This window comes from Crocodylus siamensis, chromosome 2, assembly GCF_052110815.1.
Source record: "Crocodylus siamensis isolate JL-2025a chromosome 2, ASM5211081v1, whole genome shotgun sequence".
In the NCBI taxonomy this organism is placed as follows: Eukaryota; Metazoa; Chordata; order Crocodylia; family Crocodylidae; genus Crocodylus; species Crocodylus siamensis.
The window spans coordinates 83,774,119-83,799,375 of NC_143396.1; the positions used below are offsets into that span (position 1 = coordinate 83,774,119).

Here is a 25,257-nt window from a genome sequence, read left to right on the forward strand (position 1 = left end):
GAGGGTTGGAAAGGACCGCAGAAAGTCATCTAGTCCAATCCACTGCTCAAAGCAGGACCATCTCCAATTAGATCATCCCAGGCAAACCTTTGTCCAGCCAGGTTTTGAAAACCTCCAAGGATGGAGCTTCCACCACCTCTCTGGGTAACATTTTCCAGTGTTTTACTACCCTCCTAGTGAGAAAATTCTTCCTAATATCTAACCTAAACTTTCCTTGCTATAACTTGAGACCATTGCTCCTTGTTCTGTCATCTTCCACCACTGAGAACAGTCTAGCTCCACCCTCTTTTGAACCCCCTTCAGGTAGTTGAAGGCTGCTGTTAAATCCCCTCTGTCTTCTCTTCTCTAGACTAAATAAGCCCAGTTCTTTCAGCCTCTCCTTATAAGCCATGTGCCCCAGCCTCTCACTATTTTGTTGCTCTCTGCTGGACTCTGTTCAATTTATCCCTTTTGTAGTGAGGTGCCCAGAATTGAACACAGTACTCCAGATGTGGCCTCACCTGTGCTGAATGAAGGGTTATAATCACTTCCCTGGACCTACTGGCAAGACACCTACCAATATAGCCCAGTATGCTTTTAGCCTTCTTGGCAACAAGGGCTCACTGTTGGCTCATATTCAGCTTATTGTTCACTGTAATCCCCAGGTCCTTTTCTGTAGAGCTGCTGCCCAGCCAGTCCAGCCCATAGCCTGTACTGGTGCATAGGATTGTTCTGTCCTAAGGGCAGGATTTTGCACTTGTCCTTGTTGAACCTCATGAGATTTCTCTTGGCCCAGTCCTATAATTTGTCTAGGTCACTCAATCCTAGCCCTATCAACCACCATATCTACTACTCCCCCCTGCTTGGTGTCATCTGCAGACTTGCTGTGGGTGTGCACTGTGCCATCTGCCAGGTCGTCAATGAAGCAATTGATGAAGCATTGAGCAAAACTGGCACCAGGACCAACCCATGGGGCACTCCACTTGATACCAGCTGCCAACTAGATATCAAGCCATTGGTTATTACCCTCTGAACCTGATCCTCAGCCAGTTTTCTATCCAATGTATAGTCCATTCATCCAATCCATACTTCCTTATCTTGCCTGTGAGAATGTTGTGTGAGACTGTATCAAAAGTCTTGCTAAAATCAAGGTATACCACATCCTTTGGTTTTCCTGCATTGAGAGATCCAGTCATCTCATCATAGAAGGCAGTCAGGTTTGTCAGGCATGACTTGATGAATCCATGCCCTTGGTGAATCCTTGCTGACAGTTCCTAATCACCTTCTCCTCCAAGTACTTCAAGATGGATTCCTTGAGGATCCACTCCATGATTTCCCCAGGGACTGAGGTGAGACTGACTGGTCCATAGTTCCTTGGATCCTCCTTTTTCCCTTTCTTAAATATGTTTGCCCTTTTCCAGTCATCCAGGACCTCCTCTGATCACCATGAATTTTCAAAGATGATGGCCAATGGCTCTGCAATCACATCAGCCAACCCCCTCAGCACCCTTAGGTGCATCCCATCCAGCCCCACGGACTTGTGCACATCCAGCTTTTTTAAGTAGTCCCTAACCTGTTCTTTTGCCACTGTTGGTTGCTCACCTCCTCCCCAAACTGTGCTGCCTGCTTCAGTATCCTAGGAGCTGACCTTGCCTGTGAAGAGTGAGGTGAAATAGGCACTGAGCACTTCAGCCTTTCCTGCATCCTCTGTTACTAGGTTGCTTCCCCTCTTCAGTAATGGACCCACACTTTCCCTGATCCTCCTCTTGTTACTGACATACTTGTAGAAACCCTTCTTGCTCCCCTTCACATCCCTTTCTAGCTGCCATTCCAGTTGCACATCCTGACTTCATCCCTGCATCCCAAGCAATGCTTTTGTACTCCTCCCTAGTTATTTGTCCAAATTTCCATTTTTTATTAGCTTCTGTTTTGTGATTTACTTTATTGAAGAGTTACCTGCTAAGCCAAGCTGGTCTTCTGCCATACTTGCTAGTCTTCCTGCACATTGGGATGGTTTGTTCCTGAACTCCCAGTAAGGCTTCTTTAAAGTACAGCCAGCTCTCCTAGACTCCTCTCCCTCTCAGACTGGCTTCCCAAGGGATCCTGTGCATGAGTTCCCTGAGTGAGTCAAAGTCTGCTTTTCTGGAGTCCAGGGTCCTTACTCTGCTGTTCTCCTTTCTTCCTTTCCTCAAGATCCTAAATTCAATTATCTTGTGGTCATTCCTGTCCAAGTTGCCATCCACTACTACATTCCCCACCAATTCATCCCTGTTTGTGAGTAGCAAGTCAAGAAGAGCCTGGCCCCAGTTGGCTGCTCCAGCATTTGCACCAGGAAGTTGTCTCCAATGCTCTCCAAAAACTTCCTGGATTTCCTGTGCACTGCTGTATTGCCCTCCCAGCAGATGTCAGAGTGATCGATGTCCTTGTGAGAGCCAGGGCTTGTGTTTAGGAAATTTCTGCTAGCTGTTTGAAGAAAACCTCTTCCACCACTTCCTCCTGGTCAGATGGTCTATAGCAGCCCCCCACCACAACATCACCCTCTAACCTTAACCCAGAGACTTTCAACCGGCCTATCTCCAGTTTCATACTAAAGTTCTGAGCAATCGTACAGCTCTTTTACAGGAAGTGCAACTCCTCCTCTTATCTGCTTCTTCTTCCTGAACAGTTTTTCCCCATCCATGACAGTGCTCCAGTCATGCAAGATATCCCACCAAGTTTCTGTTATTCCAGTCATGTCATAGTTTCGAGACTGTGCAAGGACTAGATTAGAATAGAAACAGAGTTTTTAGGTGCTTCTGGGAATTAGCTTGATGTTAGATTTATATTGGTGTGGATATTACCGTGATGTTGCCTCTCAGTATATTTAAATATTATATTTAGAAAGTGAGGCATGTGAACAGAGGGGGCCCTGGTGCTGATAGTGCTCCAGTCAGTGGTTTAATTGGTTTCAGTGGTTGCGTTGAAAGGAAATGCACTCAAACAACTACTGAAAGTTGTAGTCTTTGTGGAATAATAGCATGAGGTTGCTGTAAATCCCCAAGATCAAACCTGAGTGTGGATTACTTTCATATTATTAGGCAGAGGTAGTTAGATGTGTTAGTCTGAAGTCAAGCAGGGCAGGATGGCACCTGAGAGACTAACTGGTTCCAAGAGACATAAACTTTTTAGGTGACAATGTAGTTTGTCAGATGCTATGAATGGACTTGCAGAGAGCAGGAGTACTAAATATTTATAGTATCTGATGAAATAGGCTGCTATGCCTTTCTGAATGAGTTAGTCTTTAAGATGCCTATTTGCCCTTCCTATTGTTTATCTGTACTAAGTAACCCCTTGCTCTGTCTTCTGCCTCTCATATTATATTAACCTACTTTTGCCTCTCATAAGTACTAACAAGAATTGTTTCTTTATGGAACACATTTACTTTCAAAATACAAATTGAAGGACAATTGCCACTAATAATGGTAGGAACCAGTTATAAGCATGACAGCTGAAACGTTTTTTTCACCAAAGGTCAATGAATTAATAAAAAGTGAAGCTGTTTTAGGCTTCTTTTGGTAAGTGGTGAAAATATTGTTTAAAACCTGTCCATAGAAAATTGTCTTTTTTTCAAGTTAAAACAAGTTGGTTAAGTAGGAGACACCAGTGTGATATGATCATGCAAAGAAGTGTATGTGACCGTAGGAAGTAGCAGGCAAATATTTTTAGTAGAGATAGAAAACTAAGTGACTATAAAAGCGACTCATGAGACCTCCTCTGATTATTATATGCTCTTATGGTGCTCATATTTTTGAAAGGTGAACAGGGAAATGTGGAGCCTTTCATATGAAAGGAAACCGTTAGAGCTCTGTTTGCTTAGCTTAGCAAAATTAGTATGTAAAAGGAGATAGTTGTTCTCCATAAATAACTCAGGTTGATAAACATGAGGAAAGAAAAGCGCTATTTAAGGTAAGGGACTTTACAATAATAAATGGCTGTAAACAGGCCATGACCCAGGAGGATCGCATTGGAAGGTAATGAAGACAACAAGCTATGACTAAATTTAGGCTGAAAATAAGGTTTCTAACCATTTAGAGGAGCACGGTTCTGGAACTACTTTCCATCAGAAGCAATGGGAGCCTAAAACCTAATTAGTTCTAAGATGGAGTTGACGTGGTTGCCTGCAGTGCAGGGTCCTGGACTCTTAGCTCAGGAGGATCCTTCCATTTTTATGTTGTCCTGTTATGGCAAATGGCATCTATGTGCTGTGTTGCAAAATACTATCATTTTCATCACACTTTATTCCTTAAGTAGGGAGAGAGGGAAAACTAAAAGAATATGTCTGAGAATTATCTCTGCTGTCAATGAACACACACTGGATTGTGACTTAACATTTCTCTGTAGCAGAACTGCCAAAGCTGTCTACATCTCAGAATGGAGATAACTTTACAGGTAACATGAAACAAAGATTGTCATCACTGGGTATAAAAAATGTTTTGTTAGATTAAGTTAACCCAGAGCCTGGTGGGTGGTCTGGTTTTCACAGGTTGTGATAGATAGTGACATTTTAGAAAGAGCAGGATGATCTGAGGCTGCTTGCCTTTTGAAAAGGACAACACCGGCTAATCTCCATCTGTATCTGCAGTTCACTATAGTGGTCTATATCAATGAAGACAGGAAGATGTGCCACTATCACACTGCCGCTATGCAATGGCATATTGCTTATGGTTTAGGTCTGCTTGAAGTTGTTTACATTTAAGGGAGGTAAGTTGGGAAGTAAATTGCAGATGTAGTCTACACTACTTGAGCAATATGGGGTTGAGGTGCTTTTGTAATATTTGTTTTCTGTGCTATAAACAAATCCCCTGAATTTTCTTGATGTCACCAGTCTGATACAAGAAATAGGGGGCACACACTGAAATTACTAAGTGACAGGAGACACTGCTAACTAACAAGAGAAAGTACTTTCTTACACAATGCATAGTTAACTGATGGAATTCATTGCCACAGGAGAGGATGGAGGCAGATAAGTTCATAAAGAGACTGGATAAACGAATTGATGATGCATCTATTCATGGCTATTGAACAGAGTGGTTGGAGATGTTTCCTTTGGGATCTCTAAACCAATAAATGGTGCATGCTAGGGAGGGAATTGAACAAGGGATAAATCAGTCCAGAGATACCCAGTTAGCATTCACTTCTGCCACTGTCAGCGACATGATACTGAGCTAGCTGGATCATTGGTCTGACCTTGTATGGCACTTCCTATGTTCTTATGATCATTTGGGGATGATGCTCGACTGTGGCATTTATACCAGTGGCTTGAATAGAAGAAGTTGCAGAGTTAAGTTGGAGGTACAGGGTGGTTGTGCATGCCTGAAGAACAGTTTCTCCTAGTGTACAGTAGAAAAAGGTGTGACTTGCTGTAATCATTAGAATTGATCAGATTGCTCTCCTTTGTGCTTCATCTTTCTTCAGGCTGGTGCACAGAGGACAGCATTACAGCTCCAGTCCTCCCCCAACCCTATTTAGCAGTTGCACACTGGTAAGGAGAAGGAGAAAGCATTCCTTCCACCTCACAGCCTGAGAGGGTATGACAGACTGGCTTTGTTGTAATATTTCTGAGTTAAATGTGTTCACGTGCCTCACTTGCCCCAGCTAACTTGCACAGGAGAGTAAGAAGGAGTTAAGAAATATTGAAGATAGAGTTGCCTAGCCTAGAAGACATCCATCAAAAGATCACTGAATAACTCTGTGGGATCAGTGGGATTGGCAAACATCTTTGGAGGTGTTACCCACCAGGTGTCAAGGAAGGCAGAAGGAGTTAAGCCTCAAAGGATGAATAGAGCAGCCTAAATAGAAGGTCTACCTGAGAACTGCAGAAGCTGGAAAGAAAACAGCTGAGTTAACTTGGGGGTATCTGGGTTTGTGTGTGCTAGAGCTTTACAGAGAGACTGCTTAGCACTTTGTAGGGAACAAGAACTTCTTGCTGTGTGGCCTTTACCCCAAGACCTGCTTTTATTGATGAGCTTTTCTGCTTGAGACTTTGGGGTGCACTTCTCCTTTTAAAAAAGTTATGTGCCTTTCTCAGAACCATTTTGGTTATAGCTGTATTGCTTTCAGGAGCTGAATTAGAACGTAGTTTTCTGAGGCAGAATCATGGGTAACCAGGAAGGGTCAGGGCCTAGACAGCCGGAGTCTCAGACTTGGAAGGAACCAGGACTCTATCCTATTCCTGAAGTTGCGCCTGGCTGGCTTCCAACTCACAGAACCCAGATAAGACTGGATATCCCAAGCAAGCTCTCCTCTGGGAGAATCCATGTTAGAGGGACACTACTGAGAGAGGCACAACTCTACAGCATCTGTGTAGGACAGAAGTGACAAAGTCATCTGGCCCATGGGTTGGATCAGGACTGATGTGATGTGCCATGTGCAGCACATATGGTGTCGGGTCCAGCCTGCACACTACATGCATCAACCCACTTGGCACGCAGTGCATGACCTACACCTAGCACTACATGCAGCACAGGGAGTCCAGCGTGTGGGCTGCATGTGGAACCCCTTTTGACCGGCCCTGTGCATTTGTTCTGACATGGCCCCATTCAGACTAGCCCCAAAGCCAACATGGAGAACCTGTCCAGTGTGTGCACTGAATGCATTCTCTGCTCTGGATCCATCCCCTGTACTGTGTGCAGTACACGTGGCTTTGGGTCCAGCCTACACGCTGCATGTAGCGCACGGGGCTGGGGCTGATGCATGTCCCATGCAACACATGGGATCAGTCCAGAGAACCTCTGAATCATATGACTCCATGGGCTGAATCATATGACTCCATGGGCCAGATCCAGCCTACAGGCTGTATGTTTGACAATGCTGGTGTTGGCAGAGGTGCTTGCTTACCTTGCTCATCTGTGTACATGGTGTCTGTGTAGCCCTGGAGGAGCTCTTAATATTTATTTTATTATTTTAGCCTGAAACTGAAAGTACTGACAGGAATAATTTCCCAATAAAAGCTTCTGATACTCTTTTTATCTTGGGATCATTCAAAAATAATTAGTTACATATCATGTCATTAGTATCAAACCTACATACTAAGCTGTATTGGGTTCAGTTGCAACTTAACATATTCATTTTATATGTGGTTTTGGAATGGACTTCTAAGAAATATCCACAATAAAATACAACAAAGCAAATGGTTGTTCTTGGTGTGAACCTTAATAGAGCTAGTACATCTGCCAAAAAAAAAAATCATGTCTTTTTCACCTCAGCATGTTCTTGAAGCCTCCTAACTACGTGCTATAGATAATATTTTCTACCTAATTATATTTTGTAAAAGCATCTACTGGTGTTTCAAGGCTGGTTGGATTCTTTTCTTAATTTAATGGTATATTTATTCTGTTTTGAATACAGTTTCTGACCTTGTGCATTAGTGTAAAACAGAAACTGAATATTGTAACATGGAAATTGTCCTTGTAATTGCAGGTAAAAGTATCACAGTGAAACCCTCATATTGTAGCAGCAGGTATACTATTGACTTATCTTGGCCTATGATGCAAATTGCTCTGGGCTTCATTAAACTGTAATTAGGATTTTCAAATCAGAAGGATACTTGGTCAGATTCTGATACCATTTATGTGTGTTACTTAACATCTTACTTTACAGTTAATTCCATTGTCTTCAGTGAACATATTTATAGGTAAGATGCCATGCAGTGTAAGAGGATCAGAATCTGCCCCACTATTGTTTTGCTGTAATAATAAATAGCATTAAGTAGTGCTGTATTATGTTGGTATTAGTATTCCCTGCAGCCAGTGGTGTTATGGATCTGCTTGTAGAATAAATGCCAAAGAAGAAATAATTTCCCTGAAATAGCTATCTCCAGAATACAACACAATCAAGTAAAATCTATTCAGGTTTGCACTGCAGATGTGTCCACAGAATGTCTTCCTCAATTTTAATAAATCCTGTTTCTCGATGGTCTCGCTGGGGGCCTGTGAAGGACTGGGGAATCCTTTCATGTTTCTCTAAACCCATGTTTACTTCATTTGTTGGGAATTTTTACACTTTGTTTCTGAAATATACACAAATACGTTTATTGATTGTATGAGTAGCGCTGCTGTTGCAATTTGAAAGGGTTTCTTGGATATCCCATTAGCCCATCTCTAAATCTGCCAACTTTATTCGGGTCCACAGAAACGTCTATCATGCAGTTCCATCCACACACAGAATCATCTACTTCATAGTTCATGCAAACTACAAAAGTACAGCAGAAAAGGGTTTTGTAGGCATATTTTGCTCATATGTAAATGGAGTCATCCAGGAGGAGAATACAGTCAAGAGATGGGTGTCATTTGCAAACCCATGAACCAGAGTCAAACAACCCTGAGGTTTCAGTTTTGTAGAAGTCAGAGGCATAAGAAGCAGAGTTCGTGCCCTGGGCCATGGCACCCTGGTTAAGAACCCCTGCATTAGAGTATTAGAGGGCCTCTAGGTATCAAGATGAGAACAACAGAAATCATAGCTGAAAGCTGTATTTAATGCTATGCTTGCTTAATTACCATAGAATCCTGTCATTTTATGAATTCTTTGGCAACTAGCAAATGCCACGTGAACCCTGCATCCAAAAACATTCAATTAAATACAGTTTGCTACTATGCTTTCTCTCTCTCTTGCTCTTATCTGGCTGTCTAGAAGCCCTCTGATACTCTAGTGGGATAGTACGTATCACAGTGTTTGCTAGTTGCCATGGTAAACTTGTGTTGGAAGGGCAGACAAGCATATAAAATTGCACTCACTCTTTTTGTCAAATCTTCCCCTGAACTGAATTAAAAAAACCCAGAATCTCATGCTTTATTTTCTCTTCATTACTTTATAAACAAGACTAAAGCTAGTTTATTTTATTTTATTTTAGATCATTCAAAGGCGCAGTTGCAAGGAAATTTTCTCATGTCCCTCTGAAAACTTGACATTTCACCTGGGGCATCTTATCTCCAAAACCATAGGGTTAGATGCATAAAAATTGTCCATAATATACATATCATTCTACTGCCACATATCATTCTACTTTCTTTTAAAAGTTGGACTTTGCATACCAGAATTATTTCAGAAATTCTAGCTTATTCTCACATCTGTCCTGTGAAATAATAATAATAGGTATGCTTGAAGTGGCAAAACTACTTAGTCTATTAATAAATTGATCTATTAATCTACTAATGAAATGACTGAGGCTATAGAAGGATAAATAGGACTGAGAAAAGAACACAGGTGTTCATATTTTCTAGACTATACTGTGCAGGTTAGTGTTGTCAAACGTCCTGATGTAGAGATGATGCTGTCCTTTGGACTGCACCATGCAGCATGTTTTGAAACTTTTTTGTTTTGAATTCATATTGTAGTTGCATTCTGTATTTTATATATAAAACTAAATGAAACATTTTTTTCTTTGTATCTGCACAAAATACTTCCACTGATCCCAAAATAATTGTTTTGAAAATGTTATTTCATGGGATGTTTCTAAATTCTGTTGGTTTTGTTCTGATTTGGAATGAAAACAAATTTCAGAATCACAGAATTTCCCTGAAATGGAAGTTTTGGTATATCTCTAATGATGATGTTCATTGCAGTCATTTAAGCAATCTCATTCTTGGAAATTTTACCTACCAGATAGAAGCTTATACTCTATCTTGTTTGTATTGTTATGCTGAGTCTGAGCAAAACCTCTTTGAGGCTGTTTCACTTAATAGCCACCTTCATTCAGGATAAATGTAAGATGTAGTTAAGCTGCTTTTGGAGTAAGATAGCTGAAACAATAGAAGCCAGAGCTAAAGACAGACCTGTGCAAGACTGGTCATGAAGCTTATCTACCTGGACAGAAATCTTTCACTGGGGAGCTGTATGGAAAAATGTAAAGGGCTGACTTGTGGGGTAATGCTGGGAGGACACTAAAAGATGAAGGGAGGTTTAGGGACAGAACGCTAGCTCGAGAAAGAGGCTTGGGGTATTTTAAAAAGGAAATCATTTATTGTTGTTTGATTCCTAATATGTCTATATATATTTTTTGGTTTTTGTAAACTTAGAGAACTGAGTCAGAAAGCACGTCAGTCTATCATCAGTGTCTCATTGTATTGGAAATAAGCTACAGTAACTCAAATAGTGGCTTATGTCGTTAGGTCAAAGGGGTAATAGTATCCTAGTGTTTCTGTTGGCCTCAAAATCTGATGACTTTAGAGAAGTACCCATCTGTAAAACCTGAACGTTAAAATTATTCCTAAAGGATATGCCGTAGAGTTTACTATTACTTCTGTGAAATAGAATGCTGCCATGTGGAATTTTCTTCTGTGGCTACCTTCAGACATAATGCTGCCTTTTTAGATTGGCATAATATGCTTCAAAATCCATTTATCTGAATTTTGTTTAAGTGAGAGTAAACAAGAATTTACTTTTAAAAACCACATTATAGACATTAACCAATTCATGCTGTGAGGTGTTTTAAAATTGTCTAGTATTAATGCTGTTTTAATTGCAAGAAGCATGTTGGGAAGGGAATTACAACACTTGCCTGCTGTATGAAAATAAAGATAAGAATTGATGCTTGAACATATGGTAGTTTCGTTAACTATCTCTTTTTAAATGTAAAATGATATCAACTGTGCAGAAAAATAGAACATGTTTATCACTGAAAATTATTTAGAGTTAACACATTTCTTCTACGACAAAGAAAGACTCTTCCTAAGAAAACAGTCTATTTCAAGAAAACAGACCACTGACACAGAAATACAAAATAAATCCTTTATAGGCAAATTTCTATGGTCATAATTTCACTGCAGCTCTCGGCTTTATAATTCTGCCTTCCTTCCATGCACATTATACCCAAAGGTCCTTTACAATGTATAGTCTCATTGAAATTTATTTTTTTAACCTGGGTACTTTCAAGGTATCTTGATATCACTTTCTAATCATTGACTATAGTATTACTAAGACTTAAAGGTGGAGCTACTATTTTCAAGGGTAGCAAAATTTTTTGGATAATCTGGTGGAATTTGGGAGGGGTGGGGGGGGTCCAGTCATAGGAGACCTTGTCTTTTTAGAGAAAAGCAGGAGTAGCATACATTTTTGTGAGGTTAATAAGAATTTGGCACTGCAGTAGCTGTTCAGATGAACAAAATATGTGACTCTAAGCATTCCTTTTTCAGTAGGTGACCCTTTTTCATAGATTGTTGTTGGGGAGACATCATTTGGCTTAATGTTTCCCTGCATATTATAAGTTGGGCTACTTTGAACACAGGATGATAGGAAAATAGGGCTGAAAGATGCCCCACAAGTTCATTTAATTCAGCCCCCTGGTCAAGATAGGATCATTTCCCTGACTAAACCATTCCAATCACGTGTTGTCTAACCCAGGGTGCTCAATGTCTGACCCTTGGGCCAAATGTGGCCTGCACAGCCTTGGAATCTAGCCTGCAGGGTTCCCCATAGGTTAGGAAATTTGGCAGCGAGGGGAGCAGTGGCAGTTAATACAGTCACTCCTTCCTACTGCCAAAATCCCCAACCCCAAGCAGCTGGTTAGACCTAGGCCATGACTCTCCCCCTGCATGGCCATATTGGAGCCAGGCAACATCCTCTTCCCCCTGCATGGCAGGGTTGGGGCCAGGCTGCACCCATTCTCCCTCCACACAGAGCCAGGCCATGTTTCCTTCCCCTGTGCTGCTGGTTTGGGGCCAGGCCACACTCCCTTCCCTTCCCACACCTGCATCCTGCACTTAGGTTGTGGCCAGGTCATGCTGCCTTCTCCCACAGGGCAGGGGCATACTTCCTTCCCCTGAAGTGCTGGCTCAGGGCTCAGTCATGGTCCCTGCCTCCCGTGGGGTCTAGCTGAGGCCCAACCAAGCCCCCTTCTACCAAATGGCTGGATTGGGGCCAGGCTGTCCATCTGGCATGCTGGCATGGCTGGATGGGGTCCCTCTGGATATGGCCTATGGAGGAATTGGACACTGCCCATCTGGCATGCTAGCCATAAAGGTTAAGCACCACTGGTCTAACCTGTTCTTAAAAACTTCCAAGAATGGAAATTCCCCAATTTCTCTAGGTAGCTGAGTCCACTGCTTGACCACCCTCATAGCTGGAAAGTTCTTCCTACTCTCCAACTTAAATTTCCTCTGAACGTAAGAACTGCCATTTACTAGGTCAGACCATAGGTCCACCTTTCGCATCATCCTATGCCACATGGACAACTGGTGCCTCCTGAATCTGTGGGGGCACCATATTGCTGATGGGGAGGGGGCTTGTCCCCCAGTGGCTGATCGCTGACCAGGGGGTGGGGTCCCCGAGCAGTGAATTGCTAACTAGGGGGATTCCCCAGCAGCCAATCACTGAGCCACTTCCAGTTTCATGGCTGGAGCTTCCAGGGGGTGCACAGCTGATCTCAGGGTGCACCCCCTATGCGTCACTAATGCTGTGCTACATGGTGGCAGAGAATTAATGCTGAAAGGGAGAGTAAACTAGGTTTTTTTCTACTGTTCCTCTCTCACTTACAACCTCCAGCATTAAAGTTCTAGGACAGGGGTTTTCAACCTTTTTGGATCAGTGTACCCCTGTGTCCAGCCAGGCAAGCGGTGCCTGCATGGCAGTGTGGGATGGTGCGTGGTGGCACTCCATCCCTACCCACCCATGCATACCCCCTAGGGCCTTCTCAAGTACTCCTGGGGGTATGCATACTTCCTGGTCTAGGAAGTTCTAATTCAGAGGCTGTATTCCTAACTCCCATGCTCAATACTGAATGATGCCCCATTTCCTCCAAGAATGTATCTAAAATCTGCTGCAGCTTGAGGACGTTGCTTCTAGTCCTGCTCCCTACACCCATGGCAAAAACGTTATTTCCATCTTCTTTATAATTGCTCTTCAGGTATTTGAAGACTGTTATTAAATTCCTTCTCAGAGTTCTCTTCTCCAGTATAAATAATCTTACTTTGTTCAAACTTTCCTCATAAGTCATGCTTCCCCTTTAATCATTTTTGTTGCTCTCTGTTAGACTCTTCCCAATCTGTCCACATCTTTCGTGAAGTGTGGGGTCCAAAATGGGACACAGTGTTGCAGGGGAGGCCACACCCATGCCAAACAGACTAAAAGCATTACTTCCTTTGATTTGAAATACAGGAGTGTCAGTATGTTATTGGCCTTTTTTTTGCAACAAAAGCACACTGTTGGCTCATATTCGGTTTATGGTCCAGTATAACTCCAAGGTCCTTCTTCACAGTACCACAACCTAGCCAATCATTATCCAGTCTGTATATTTTTCATGCAACTATTACATCCCAAATGCAGGACTTTGCACTTGTCCTTGTTGAATTTCATCTGATTGATTTCAGACCATTTCTCCAGTCTTTCTGTATCATTCTGGACCCTGCTTCCCAGAATGTCTGCAACTCCAGCTTGGTGTCATCCACAAGCTGGCTACGTGTGCCCTCAACCCCATCATCCAAGTAGTTAATTAAGATATTAAATGATACTGGACCCAGAACAGACCCCTGAGGTTCCCCATTTGATACCTCCTCCCAATTAGACTTTGAGCCATTGATGACTACTCATTGAGCACAAGTTAAAAATCCACCTTATGGTACTGTCATTTACTCTGTATTTCCTTAGGCTGTTAATGAGACTGTCATAGGAGATGGAGTTAAAGGCTTGCTTTTGAGTCAGGGTATATTTGGCCCAGAAAGTCCAAATTTGGCATGGGTATAAGTACAGATGTTTGAAAGTGAGTCTTGTTAATATAGCAGAGAAAGTATAATTTAATATTAATGATGTATGACAACCATATCTAACTAGGCTACAATGAAGAATATGTCACTGAAATAATTGGACAAGTCACATAATTAATTAGGTATAAATTAGGCAATATTTCTTTGGAATTTTTCCAAGGAATGAAAAGATTGTGGCATCTAAAGGTATACAAGCCTTGGAAATGGGCTAGATATTTGTTTCTCCCTCTGGGATAAAATAAACTAGAGAATGATAAGAGGTCACAAAATGCAGGTGTGTTTTATCTGAGCAACTAAATATGTTGTTCCTCTCGGAACTTGCTGTAATAAAGGAAAAAGAGCAATGCAATGAAAAGATATTTGCAGCATTGACAATTCATGTGGCTTGGGGAAAAAGTCAGTTCAAGCTACCCAGAAGCATGGGAGGGATAAAGAAGAGATAGAATGGCAAATGGGATGGGGAGGTTCCTCCAGAGGCTGTGTTGTGAGTTTGATTGGTGACAGCCAGGATATATTTTAATCAGTTCCCTTTATTCATATTGGATTGGGCTTGAAATTGAAGATCACACATAATAAACTGTCAGGACACAATTTACTTTAAAAATGGGGGAAAAATGTTTTTCTGCAATTATTTTCAACAGATTAAAGTAGTGTGTTTTGTCATTTCAGTAATGTAGACACCATGCTACAGAAATTTCAGTATGAACAGTAAGCATGCTTAATAACTGAATAGGAGATGAACCTCTAATTGACATGCCTATTACCAGTTTTCTGTTCAAGTAAAAGACAAGGAGAGATAGGACACTGAAGGGCAGAAGGATTTTTATTAAATGAATATTTCACTGAAAATACTGTCAGTACATGCTACAGTGATGGGTATGTTATAAACAAGATATAGAGAGAATAGCTCTACTTTATTTCTAGAGTAAACACTATAAAGATCCTACAGGAATGGTGCCTAGTGCTGCTGTTCTAGAAAAAATTAGCTTTCAGAATCAATCCTGTTTTATATCCATATTTCACACTACAGTTTTAATTTACCATCCTGAGTGATAAGAAAAGCATTGGTTATGGCCTCCATTAAACGTGTATCTTTTCCACATTGATAAACTCCATGCTTCCAAATAAAATCCTTAGAAGGAGATCCAGATTTGTAAAGGTATATTTTATTATACTGTAGTTAGGATAGAATTTAATATTGACAAATTGATTGAGTCATTGTAACCCCCTTTTTTAATGATCTGCAAGCATACTTAAACTCTTACGAACAAATCTGCTAACATGTGGTGTTTACGAACCATTTGCCTTGACTACATCTCTGACAAATTGTTATTAACAGGATATGGTTGTTCACCTAAGACACATGATGTTATTTCTTCTCCATAAACAGATGACTAAAACTTGCGGAGTAATTAGTGCAAGAAAAATCTTAGTCCCCCCATGGGTAATGGTGTTCACACTAAGTACTCCCCAGGACCGATGCATACAGAAAGACCTTCACACTGACATTCATGAAAAAACAAATGAAGAAGCCATATTGAACAGCATGTCAGAATCCTTGTTGTTAATTCCTCTCTTCTTTTACCAGTATGTGAAATACCAAAATGTTGGTAGCTGTTTAATGAGTTGCTGTACAGTAAACATTGTGTAGCCTAACACAAAATAGAGCTGAACACAGTCACAATCAAGCTTAAAATATTCATTTTCTTTTGAGCTCACACAGTTTGAGTTGCATATAATTCAGTAATTCCTCTTATTTTGTTTTCTAGAATGACAAATCTCCAGGGCGCTCTGCAAGTCGATCAAGTAACATCTCAAAGGTAGGCGGAATATATTAACTTGTTTACTTTCATGTAGAATTCCAAGCGACTAAAGTCCCATTTTACTCCACTGTCCGCATAACCATATTCTGGCATGTTCTTTGTATATACCGGTTCTTAACATTAGGCTGTCTAATGCACTAATTGCAACATAAAGGTCATTTAAAAATACATGATTAATCTCTTTTTATCCATTGAATATCCTTTAAGAAACTCCTGTCTCAACCCATTTCACTTTGGGGGCCATGGAAGGGGCTGTCTATTTCAGATATGAAGCTATGGACCCTACATTGTTCCTGTAAATTTTGTTCAGATATGGCTGAAACCCAAGTTAAAAATTGAAAGTTCATGAGAATAGATCAAAAGGTTTTGGTGCCAGAGGACATGGATGGATGTCTTATTTCTACCAATATAATCAGCATTACACTGGCACAAAATAATGCAAACTCTTAAATAGTAACTTCCCTGACTTACTGGACTAACTTTGTTGGAATAACTTCACTATGTCCAGTAGAGAATTATACTTGAAAGAATCAGAAATAAAATGCTGTTGGTATAAGTTAGATCTGCATTAGGTCAGGTTTTGTCTGTGCACATCTAACCTGAAGTATCTCTAAAGGCAAACAGGTTATTATCTCTATACCCACCAACCAGTAACAGAGTAGTATAATTGCTGCCTTGGGTGTTCCTTTCTTTTTATGTGCCCTTGTGTCAAGGAATTTAGCAGAATTCACAGATTTGTGGGTTTTTTGGAACCTGACAGGCCACTTTGTGAGATCTTCTGCTACGGCCTCAAACTTGTGATCTCTGGGCTTTCAATTTCATGATGATCTCCCGAGGTCCCTTCCAGCCCTGATGTCTACGATGTCTATGAAATTGTATGCCTTGGTGCCCGTGCCATGCCACACCAGCCCCCTGCCTTAGGTGTGAGCTCTCACAAGTTAGCTACACTTCTGTCCATTCCTGATTCAGGTGCAATTTATATAAGTATGTAAATGATATAAATAACACCTGGACTTGAGAATATTTCTCCATGCTTGTAAAATCCAAATCAAAATACCAGCCACTATTTAAGCTCAAACCTGCTCCTCAAGGTTTGAACTTGGGTCCAGTTCTGAACATCATGGCCTCAGTCCTTCTCTAATGAAGCTTTACTGTGGCCTGACCCTGCCAAAACTATTTTACCCTCAGAGATGCATTTGATTTAAAGAAAAAAAAGAGATCACAGTAGTAATTTTTAAATTATAGTTCAAAGAACTACCGGTTAAAACGCTCATCTCTGCTATTTCATAACAACAAAAGAAAAGGCTCTGAGTAGTCCATGGTACTGCTATTAAGTAGTCTTCTGTGTATAATTCACTTCAATGAGCATTCAATTACAGTTTTACAAGAAAGAATACAGCAAGGAGTGTGTTGCATTCCATGGCATAAGTATTCTTACCTGTTTTTACCCAGTAGGAGCAGAATGGGGTGAACATCATATTATATCAGAGTTAGTACAATAATGGCATCCAAAAGAATTTTCACCTGCCTGTGCTTCCTATGTGAAGGACCTATTAAATATTAGAGTTGACCTTGATCTCATTTACTGTAATGCATTTCTGAAGGAGCTCAAGTCATTTTATTGGATTTCCTCTTGATTTACACTGATGAAATGAGATCAAAAGCTGACTGTATCTGAAAGCAGTAATCATCCAATGTGCAGTTATAGGTATCAGTTTTAAAAGACAGTGTGATGATGTTATATACCACTTTTCATCTTATTCCATGGCACCTTTCTTACCATGGTTTTAACTGTCATATGACCGGGGAAAATCATAAACCAAAACTGACAGTATAATGACTTCAAGTCATGAGAGACAAGTCAGTAAAATTCAGAAAATTCAAGTCCGAGCCTTGCACTTCAGCCTTAACTGAGTCTGCTATGACTTTCTACTTCATGTAGTGGTAAGAAATAAGGACAACAGTTGCAATTATGGTGGGGCAAGGGAGTTGTAAAGCTTAACCAGTGCCTCTAAAATGCTTTGAGATGCTCTAGTGAAAGGTACTAAATGCACTAAAACATTTGTAATTATAAGAGTAAGGGCAGGTAACTCACATGATAGAAAGTGAGACTATATTCATTCTCACTGAGGGGCAGATCCAGAGTCAGTGCAGTGGCATAGTTGCATTTGCACCCCTTTGGGCCAGGGGCCTTTTTTAAATCCCCAAAGGAAGTAAGAATTCCCCTTCTCCCATCCCTTCCATACTCAGTGGCACCTCCATTACCTTTCCATTCCCGCACTCTCTTCCACTCTTGCCTGCTGTTGCCCCTACCCCAGCTGAGCCTAGCTGGAGCAGGGCAGGAGCAGCTCTGGGGCTTTACTGAGGTGCTGCTGAGCACAGAGGGTGAGGGGATGCCAAGAGTGGGGGGCAGGATTCTTACTTGATAAGGGCACTTGCAAAAAGTCCCCAGCTGCAGCTCCTGTGTTGTGGTCTGACTCTCCTGGTGAGGGGGAAGAAGGATTACAACAGGGATACCATCACTCCTGTAGTCTCAGTTGCTGTTCCTGCCCTCCCCACCTTTACAAAATCTTTGATCCACTCATGTTTCCACTCATCCCTCACTTCTCACAGCATACAACACGATGTGTGTCAGTCTGTGCTTTGTTTTTAGTTTTGATCAAAATCTCAGTGTTATTTAACCAGTGGTATACATGTGAATTTTAATTGCATCATTATAGCTGGACCCAAACTGGTTCCCCACTTACAAAGCCTCCTGAATATTGGGGAAATACAGATTCACACTTCATTGTAATTTATCTCTATAACATGCTGGAACAAAATGTAAAATTTTAATATCTCTAGGCCTGGGAGCATCCAGGGATTGTGGCTCAGTCCGTCTCTAATTGTGATTCCTGTTAATTAAAAGGACTGTAAACCTATGTAAATTCACTGCACTTATTTTCTGTTATTCTAACAATGTCAATGAGCAACAGTTACTTTTAAAGTGTGACAAAGCCCCGGACCAGCATAAGAGGGTCAAATGCAATCAATGAGGGATTGTCGAAATATATTTAATGTGCTTTAAAGCATCACATCCCAGCTTCTAACATTTCTCTCAATGTGACCTCTGTGGAGATGAGTTGTAGATGCTCTTTAGAAATTGTGCACACAGCTTACAGATGGGCTGTTGCAGTGAAAAATTATCCAGACATGCCCTTTCTTATTCTGTCACCAGCTTATATGTGGAATTATATTATTCTATTTGACCACTTACCTTATGTATTTCACTAAACAGGACTTTTATATGTTGGAATGTACTTGACAGGGTACCCAGTGTTTCAAGTGAATTCTCTATTGTCAAGAATTTGCCTATTTATAATCCAAAAAAAAGTTTAATTTATAAATACATTGCTAGCATTACACAAAATCCACAACAAGAATTTTCATACTGAACTATTTTAATCAAACCAGACCTCAGAAGTTGTAGTGATCTTTTAATACATACTTTTAATACATAATATGTGTTTGTGACAATTTTTGATTATACAGATTATAGATATATTTAAAGAAAAAACAGAGACAGCAATTAATAAGTAGCTAACCATAGTTACTGGGAGGAAATGCATGTAACTATCGGCATAGTGCCAAGTTTTGTACATGTCCATACATACTATTTATAGAAATTGAAACAGCATAAAATGCATCTTAAAATTTATGTAGATTTATAGGGTGGAGACACAGCATCAGCTGCATCTGGGTGAGTGTGCTGGAGGGGAAATAGCAGTTGTCCAAAATATTTTGGTCATCTACCCGCTTTCTTTCCCTCTTGATTTTTTTTCTAAAATTTGCAAAGAATTAGTAGCACCCTGGACATAGCCAGTTATTTTGTTGAAAACTTCTAGAGTAATCTTGCATTATCCAGTGTACCCAGGGACAGCAACAAATTAACACCACCATTAAAGTCAGTTCATTTTTAGTATCTCCATTTTTTAGCACACCTACATTTCAAACTCTCCCTCCTTATTTGGTGTCCTTTCTGATGGAAAGGATCACCGTTTAAAAATTTGCTTCTATTACTCCAAAGGCTTAACTAAACAAACTATGCCTGAGATTCCATTTTTGCAAAAGGTCTGTTGAAAATCAGGTAGAGGATATTCCAAACATGACACTAATGTTCTTAATCTGCAGTGATCTCTCACAGTTCCTATCTCTGTCTCTACAGTATTGCTGTCTGGCAGTCAGCCATGGTTGGTTCTGTATGAAAATCCATCTAAGTTAGCTCACTTGCTTCAAACTGTAAATCATTAAAGTTGCTGTGGGATGCTAAGAATAACGACTCCTGAGTCTTAACAATTTCTCCAACCAGGGTCAATTAGTAAAATGGATCAGTATTTGGTTCTGTAGCATATGTGAAGGAGATTTAGGAACACTCTAGATTTTTCTATATATTGTCAGAATTACTAAATATTTACTGCTACCAGCCACCTGCATGAATAAAAAGCTTAAGTTAAACATGCTTTTTTGTCCCCTGTCATCTGGTATAGGAGGGAAGGGAACTCCTTGTAAATCACCTATGCAATGTGACTCAACTCATCCTGCCTCACTGAAATTTGTTTCAGTGCACTACTTGTATATGTCTGAAGAAATGTATCTCATTTTGACTTCAGACATTTGTTGTTTGAATATGGAAGATTTCATGAAGTTATTCAGAGGAAGCACAAACTGAAGCTACCTGACTCCCCTTTCAAGTAATGCCCAGGTTCAGGCAAAGGATTACACATCATCTAATGGATATACTTACTGGACAATTGCCCATTTTAATTTTGAGCACATCTGTTAGTGTTGCAGGGTTTGACATCTAAATTCAACTAGATAACAGGTTAAGGTCATGAATAGAAGTTTGCAAAATATTTCAGGGGAAGAGGATAGAAAATACTCTTAACTGTGGCTTTATTCATCATGTTTTGAATGCAAAACTTTGCCTAATTACAAGAAGTATTTGCCCAATTATGTGCTTTTTTCATTGTAATATGTCACTATTATAAATGAAAATAGACTCTTTTTCAGAATAAATGGACATATGTTCTATAGAAAGTGGCCTAGTAAGGAAGTCTACCTTGGAGAGACATGACAAGATTCATATTTTTGCATGTAAAAAAGGTTGTTTCATTTATTTTTCACTGAAAGATAAAATTAAGGAATACAAAATAACCAGAAAATGCATTGGAAGCAGTAAGATGAAAAAATTGTTAAAAAAGAAAGTCATCATTCTACCAAAGCTTTAATCAAGATTTCTCTCTAATGAAATTGCATCATCCTCTTTCCCATGACATGCTTCAAATCAATATAAACTCTTCTATAAACATCAAAAACTCTTCTCTAATTGTGACTTTCTGTTTGTTTTACTTACAAAATAAAGGCAACTTAATTTTTTTAGTTCTATAGATCCTGGTTTATTTACAATAACTGCACTTGGGACAAAATAACTTCATATACAAATAGAGATTGGGGAATGATTGGCTCGGCTGTGGTGCTACAGAGAAGGGCCTTAGGGTTACAGTGAACTGAACGTGAGCCAGCAATGTGCTCTTATTGCAAAAAAACAAAAGAAAAAAATACAACATATGGGTTGTATTAACAAGAGTTTCTCTTGCAAAACAAGGAAAGTGTTTCTTCTGCTCTATTCAGCACTGGTGAGGTCTGCAGTACCGTGTCCGGTTTTGAGCCCCACACTTCAAGAAAAATGTGGACAGATTGGAAAGAGTTTAGCAGAGAGCAAGAAAAATTATTAGAGGCTTAAGTAGCATAGCTTAAAGGGAAAGGCTGAAAGAACCAGGATTATTTAGTCGGAAGAAGAGAAGACTGAGTGAGGATTTAAAAACAGTCTTGAAATACCTGAAAAGCAATTATAAAGAGGAGAGAAAACTTTATTTTCTGTGCATGTGTTTAGGGGACAGGACTAAGCCATGGCCTTAAGCTGCAGCGGAGGAAATTTAGGTTTGAGAGTAGGAAGAACCTTCTGATTATGAGAGTAATTAAGTATTGGAAAAGGCTGTGGAATCTCCATCCCTGGAAATCATCAAGAGCAGGTTAGACAGATGCTTGACTGGGATGGTTTAGTCAGGGAAGCGATCCTGCTTTGAGCACAGAGCTGGACTAGATGACCTCCTGAGATCCCTTTCAGCCCTATTTTCCTATGATCCCCTGACTTGCAAATTGTTTTTCCATCTCTCTCTGGTCTACACTACAACATTTTGCTAGGGAAAAAGTTGACTTTTGTTTGCTTGCATCTACACCCAAAATTGATTCATGCCACCAAATTTGGTTGCAAAAATTACCCCACCTCCCTGAGTAACACAGATCTACTGATGCACTTCCACAGGCAAAGTACCACTGGGAATGCTGGATTACTTGTAATAATCCAAAGCTGTGCTCTACTAGCTATCACTATTTTTCATGGACAGGTAAAACTCCCTGTCCCCTTTCCCTTTCCCCTTACTCCAATAGTCAGTATAATTTCTACCTTCCACCCCCAGCTCTGAAAAAGCTTACAATGCTTTTGATCTTTTTAAGCACCGCTATTGTCGTATCTTTGCAACCAGGTGGGCTGTACAAAGGTAGAGCTCTGTCTCTCTCTCCTGCCACTGCTATGATGAGGAAAGAGTCAAGGTCTCTAATTATGGTAAGAGAAGATGGCACAAGCCCAACTGTGGGTTCATCTCAAGGATAAAGATGTTTGTGTGGATACTGCAAATGGCACATGAGGAACAGAGGCGGTACTGGACGATGGCAAAGGAGCTATAATAATTGTACCAGAAGGCTGGGGAGGCCAGCAGAAAATCTGTGGTCATCCTCCTGTGTGTCACTTTTGTGATGACCTCCAATTTCACATTTGGTGAGGACCCTGCCATTGCTATAAATATGACAATGGATACCTGTGAAATTCAGAATAAGGAGCCTCAACAGTGTCCAGTGAGAGTAAGCTCCTTGGGGAAGTACAGACTCCTCATAGGGCCAGAAGTATTTTTAGCGTCAGATGGCCCCTATCCAGACCCGCATAAGCCAAGAGGTGAAACCTGGAAAGAGAAAACAGCTCAGGTAATTTTTTTAATGCAGAGCTTTATTATTTTATTTTGTGTGAAGGGCCTGAAAACTGCCCCCCTCCTGTCACTCCCATCCCTTTCAAAATAATGACTGCTTATGAAGTGAAAAAAACAAGGGAATGAATTTTCAAAATGTGTATGACATAAAAAATAAGAATATGTTAGAATCATTTAGTAGTAGTCATGTTTTGGCAGCTAGAGTTCCTGCTCTCACAAAATACTAACCTAGTAAAAAATGAACACATTGTAAGCATTACTAGAAATGCACTGAAACCAGGACCCAAGCATGACAATAAAATAACTATAGGAAATCTAAAAATTCAGTAACTAGCCAAAGAGTCTGATTTTAAAGAGTACAGTTGTAAAGCAAACACGCAAAGGAAACATTGGAAAAGACAATGCTTTTGGTTTTTAAGTCCAATCAACCAAGCTGAAAATGAATCACTCTCCTGCTGCGCTTGGATAGAGGTAGAGAAAAGATGCAGAGACCTTGCTATTGGCTCAGCAGGATTCACTTTTCTTTGGCTTGTGATGCTAGGCAGCGGCATAAACCTTCTTGTGGAGGCCTTCTGTTTATCCAAACACAAATGCCCTTTCTGGCCTCGGCAACAATCTTAATGGCGAAGTTTTCCAGAATATATCCTCTGAACTTTTCCTAGACATTTCTAAAAAGAGTAGTATTGTTTCTTTCCCCTTTGTACACCTACCCTTATCACTTCCATAACTGGTGCTGTGGCCACTATCACTATGAACGGCCTGGCACCACGCTGGCAAGAACAATCTCAAGCTGCTTCAAGCAGCCGCTTTCTCTGTCTTTTTATTGCCCTTAGCAGTGATATTTCAGCCACATGTCACAGTGAGTTTAACAGTACTGCTGGCAGCCCAACACCTAAATCTCAGGATACCAAGCAGCCCACGCAACCATGCTCTAACGCATTGTAGGTACAGGTTTGTATCAGCATGCCATGTTATGGCTGGTGCCAACACTGAGTCCTGGAGGAAGTCTGAGACCCTCTGCCTATTTTTAGAAAGTTCTTTTTAAGAAAAAAAGTTAGGGAGGTATAATACTTATCTTTTCCTTTTTTCCAAACTTGCCAATCTAACAGTGTTTCTGCCTATATTCAGAGATCAGTCAGAAGAATAGGCATAGGAGGGATCACATGCTTGACACAAGACAGACAATAGAAGGTCATCGTGAAATGCACCCAGATGTTTTTTAGCTACTCTTGGAACAATTAACATGGTTGCAAAATACCTGAAGACCCCTGTCCTCTAACAGCCTTTGATTACATGGACAATTTAGCATTTAGCGGACCATAACTTCTCCCAAACATTAGCACTGTCTGAAGCTTTATCCTGTGCACTAATGAAAAACAAAAAGTATAATAACTGTCCACACATTTGCCTGTGATTAATATGGAATTGGGCATCAATCAGCTGTAGTTAGCCATTTTAATAAGCATAATTAAGGGTTCATAAATGCCATTAAGCCTCAAAGCCTAATGTTGGTTAAGTATGTTCACTTTTTATTACCTTTTAATGCAATTTTAGTCTTAAAAATATATATAATGTATGTACACCTATTATGCCTAAAAAAAATAGAAGAGTCACAGGCTAATTGCCACCCCTAACTTTTCATTTGTATTCAAGCCAAGAATACAAACACATTCACAAAAGCAGCACAGGGGGACTCTCTTGGCAGACTCTTAAAAGGATCCTTTAAGTCCTTCTTTAAGAGAAACTAAGGTGATGGACTCTTTTAGTTGCTCTTGTATTTGGCCATTCAAAATCAGCAAACATATTTTGCTCTCCATACCTCCATCCTACTGATTATAGATTTTGCCCTTTGCTTCACAAAATATTGCATAAAGCACAACAGACAGGAGGCACAGCAATAATACTTGCCTTGCAGAGACCTAGCCTTGTCATGAGTTATTGACAGTGCTGTTTCAACCTACCAAGTGCATTTTTTGCACTATTACTTGCCTTCACAGACACAAAATTGAATCAATCCTTTCTGGTTTCCCTGCACTAAAGCACTATAGAAGAGGAAGAGGGATATCCACACAACTCCAGGAACGTGGCCTTCCTCATCTGAAATTTCTGTTCCTGCTGCTGATCATCCTAGGTCTGTTTCATAATGGGGCCCTGCCTTTCTTTGCTTCTTGGACTATTCTACCATGTTTGGAATAGTCAGAAAATACATGCAGGATTTTGATTTTTATGCACTGTCTGCATCATAGCTTTCTCTCATGTGTGGATGACCTCTACCTGACTCAAGAAGTCTATGGGCCAATGAGAGGTGAAGCGCTACTCGACCTGGTACTGGCTACGGGGGGATGACCTAATCAGTGACCTAGTGATCGATGGGAAGCTGGGTGACAGCGACCACGAGCTGATCACCTTCACCATCCGCCATAAAGCTGGCAAGTCAGTCAGCAACACAGAAGTCCTTGACTTCAGAAAAGCCAACTTTGACAAGCTCAAGAGGCTTGTCGGTCAGGCCCTCAGGGACCATGACCCCAGGGAGATGGGAGTTCAAGAAGAGTGGTTGCTTCTCAAGGAAGCGATCCTCAATGCACAAGCTAAATCTATTCCAACACGGAGGAAAGGCAGCAAGAAGGCACAGCAGCCCTC

At 40.6% G+C, this 25,257-nt stretch overlaps 1 protein-coding gene across 2 annotated transcripts in view; it reads left to right on the top strand.

Annotated features, from left to right (window-relative positions):
• MARCHF1 (membrane associated ring-CH-type finger 1) overlaps positions 1-25,257 on the top strand; it is a 479,517-nt gene that overhangs the window by 377,093 nt on the left and 77,167 nt on the right. For both annotated transcript variants that reach the window (XM_090036253.1, XM_090036254.1), the window contains exon 6: positions 15,482-15,532. In XM_090036253.1, the coding sequence (XP_089892379.1) occupies positions 15,482-15,532 (51 nt within the window). The remainder of the gene's footprint in view (positions 1-15,481; positions 15,533-25,257) is intronic.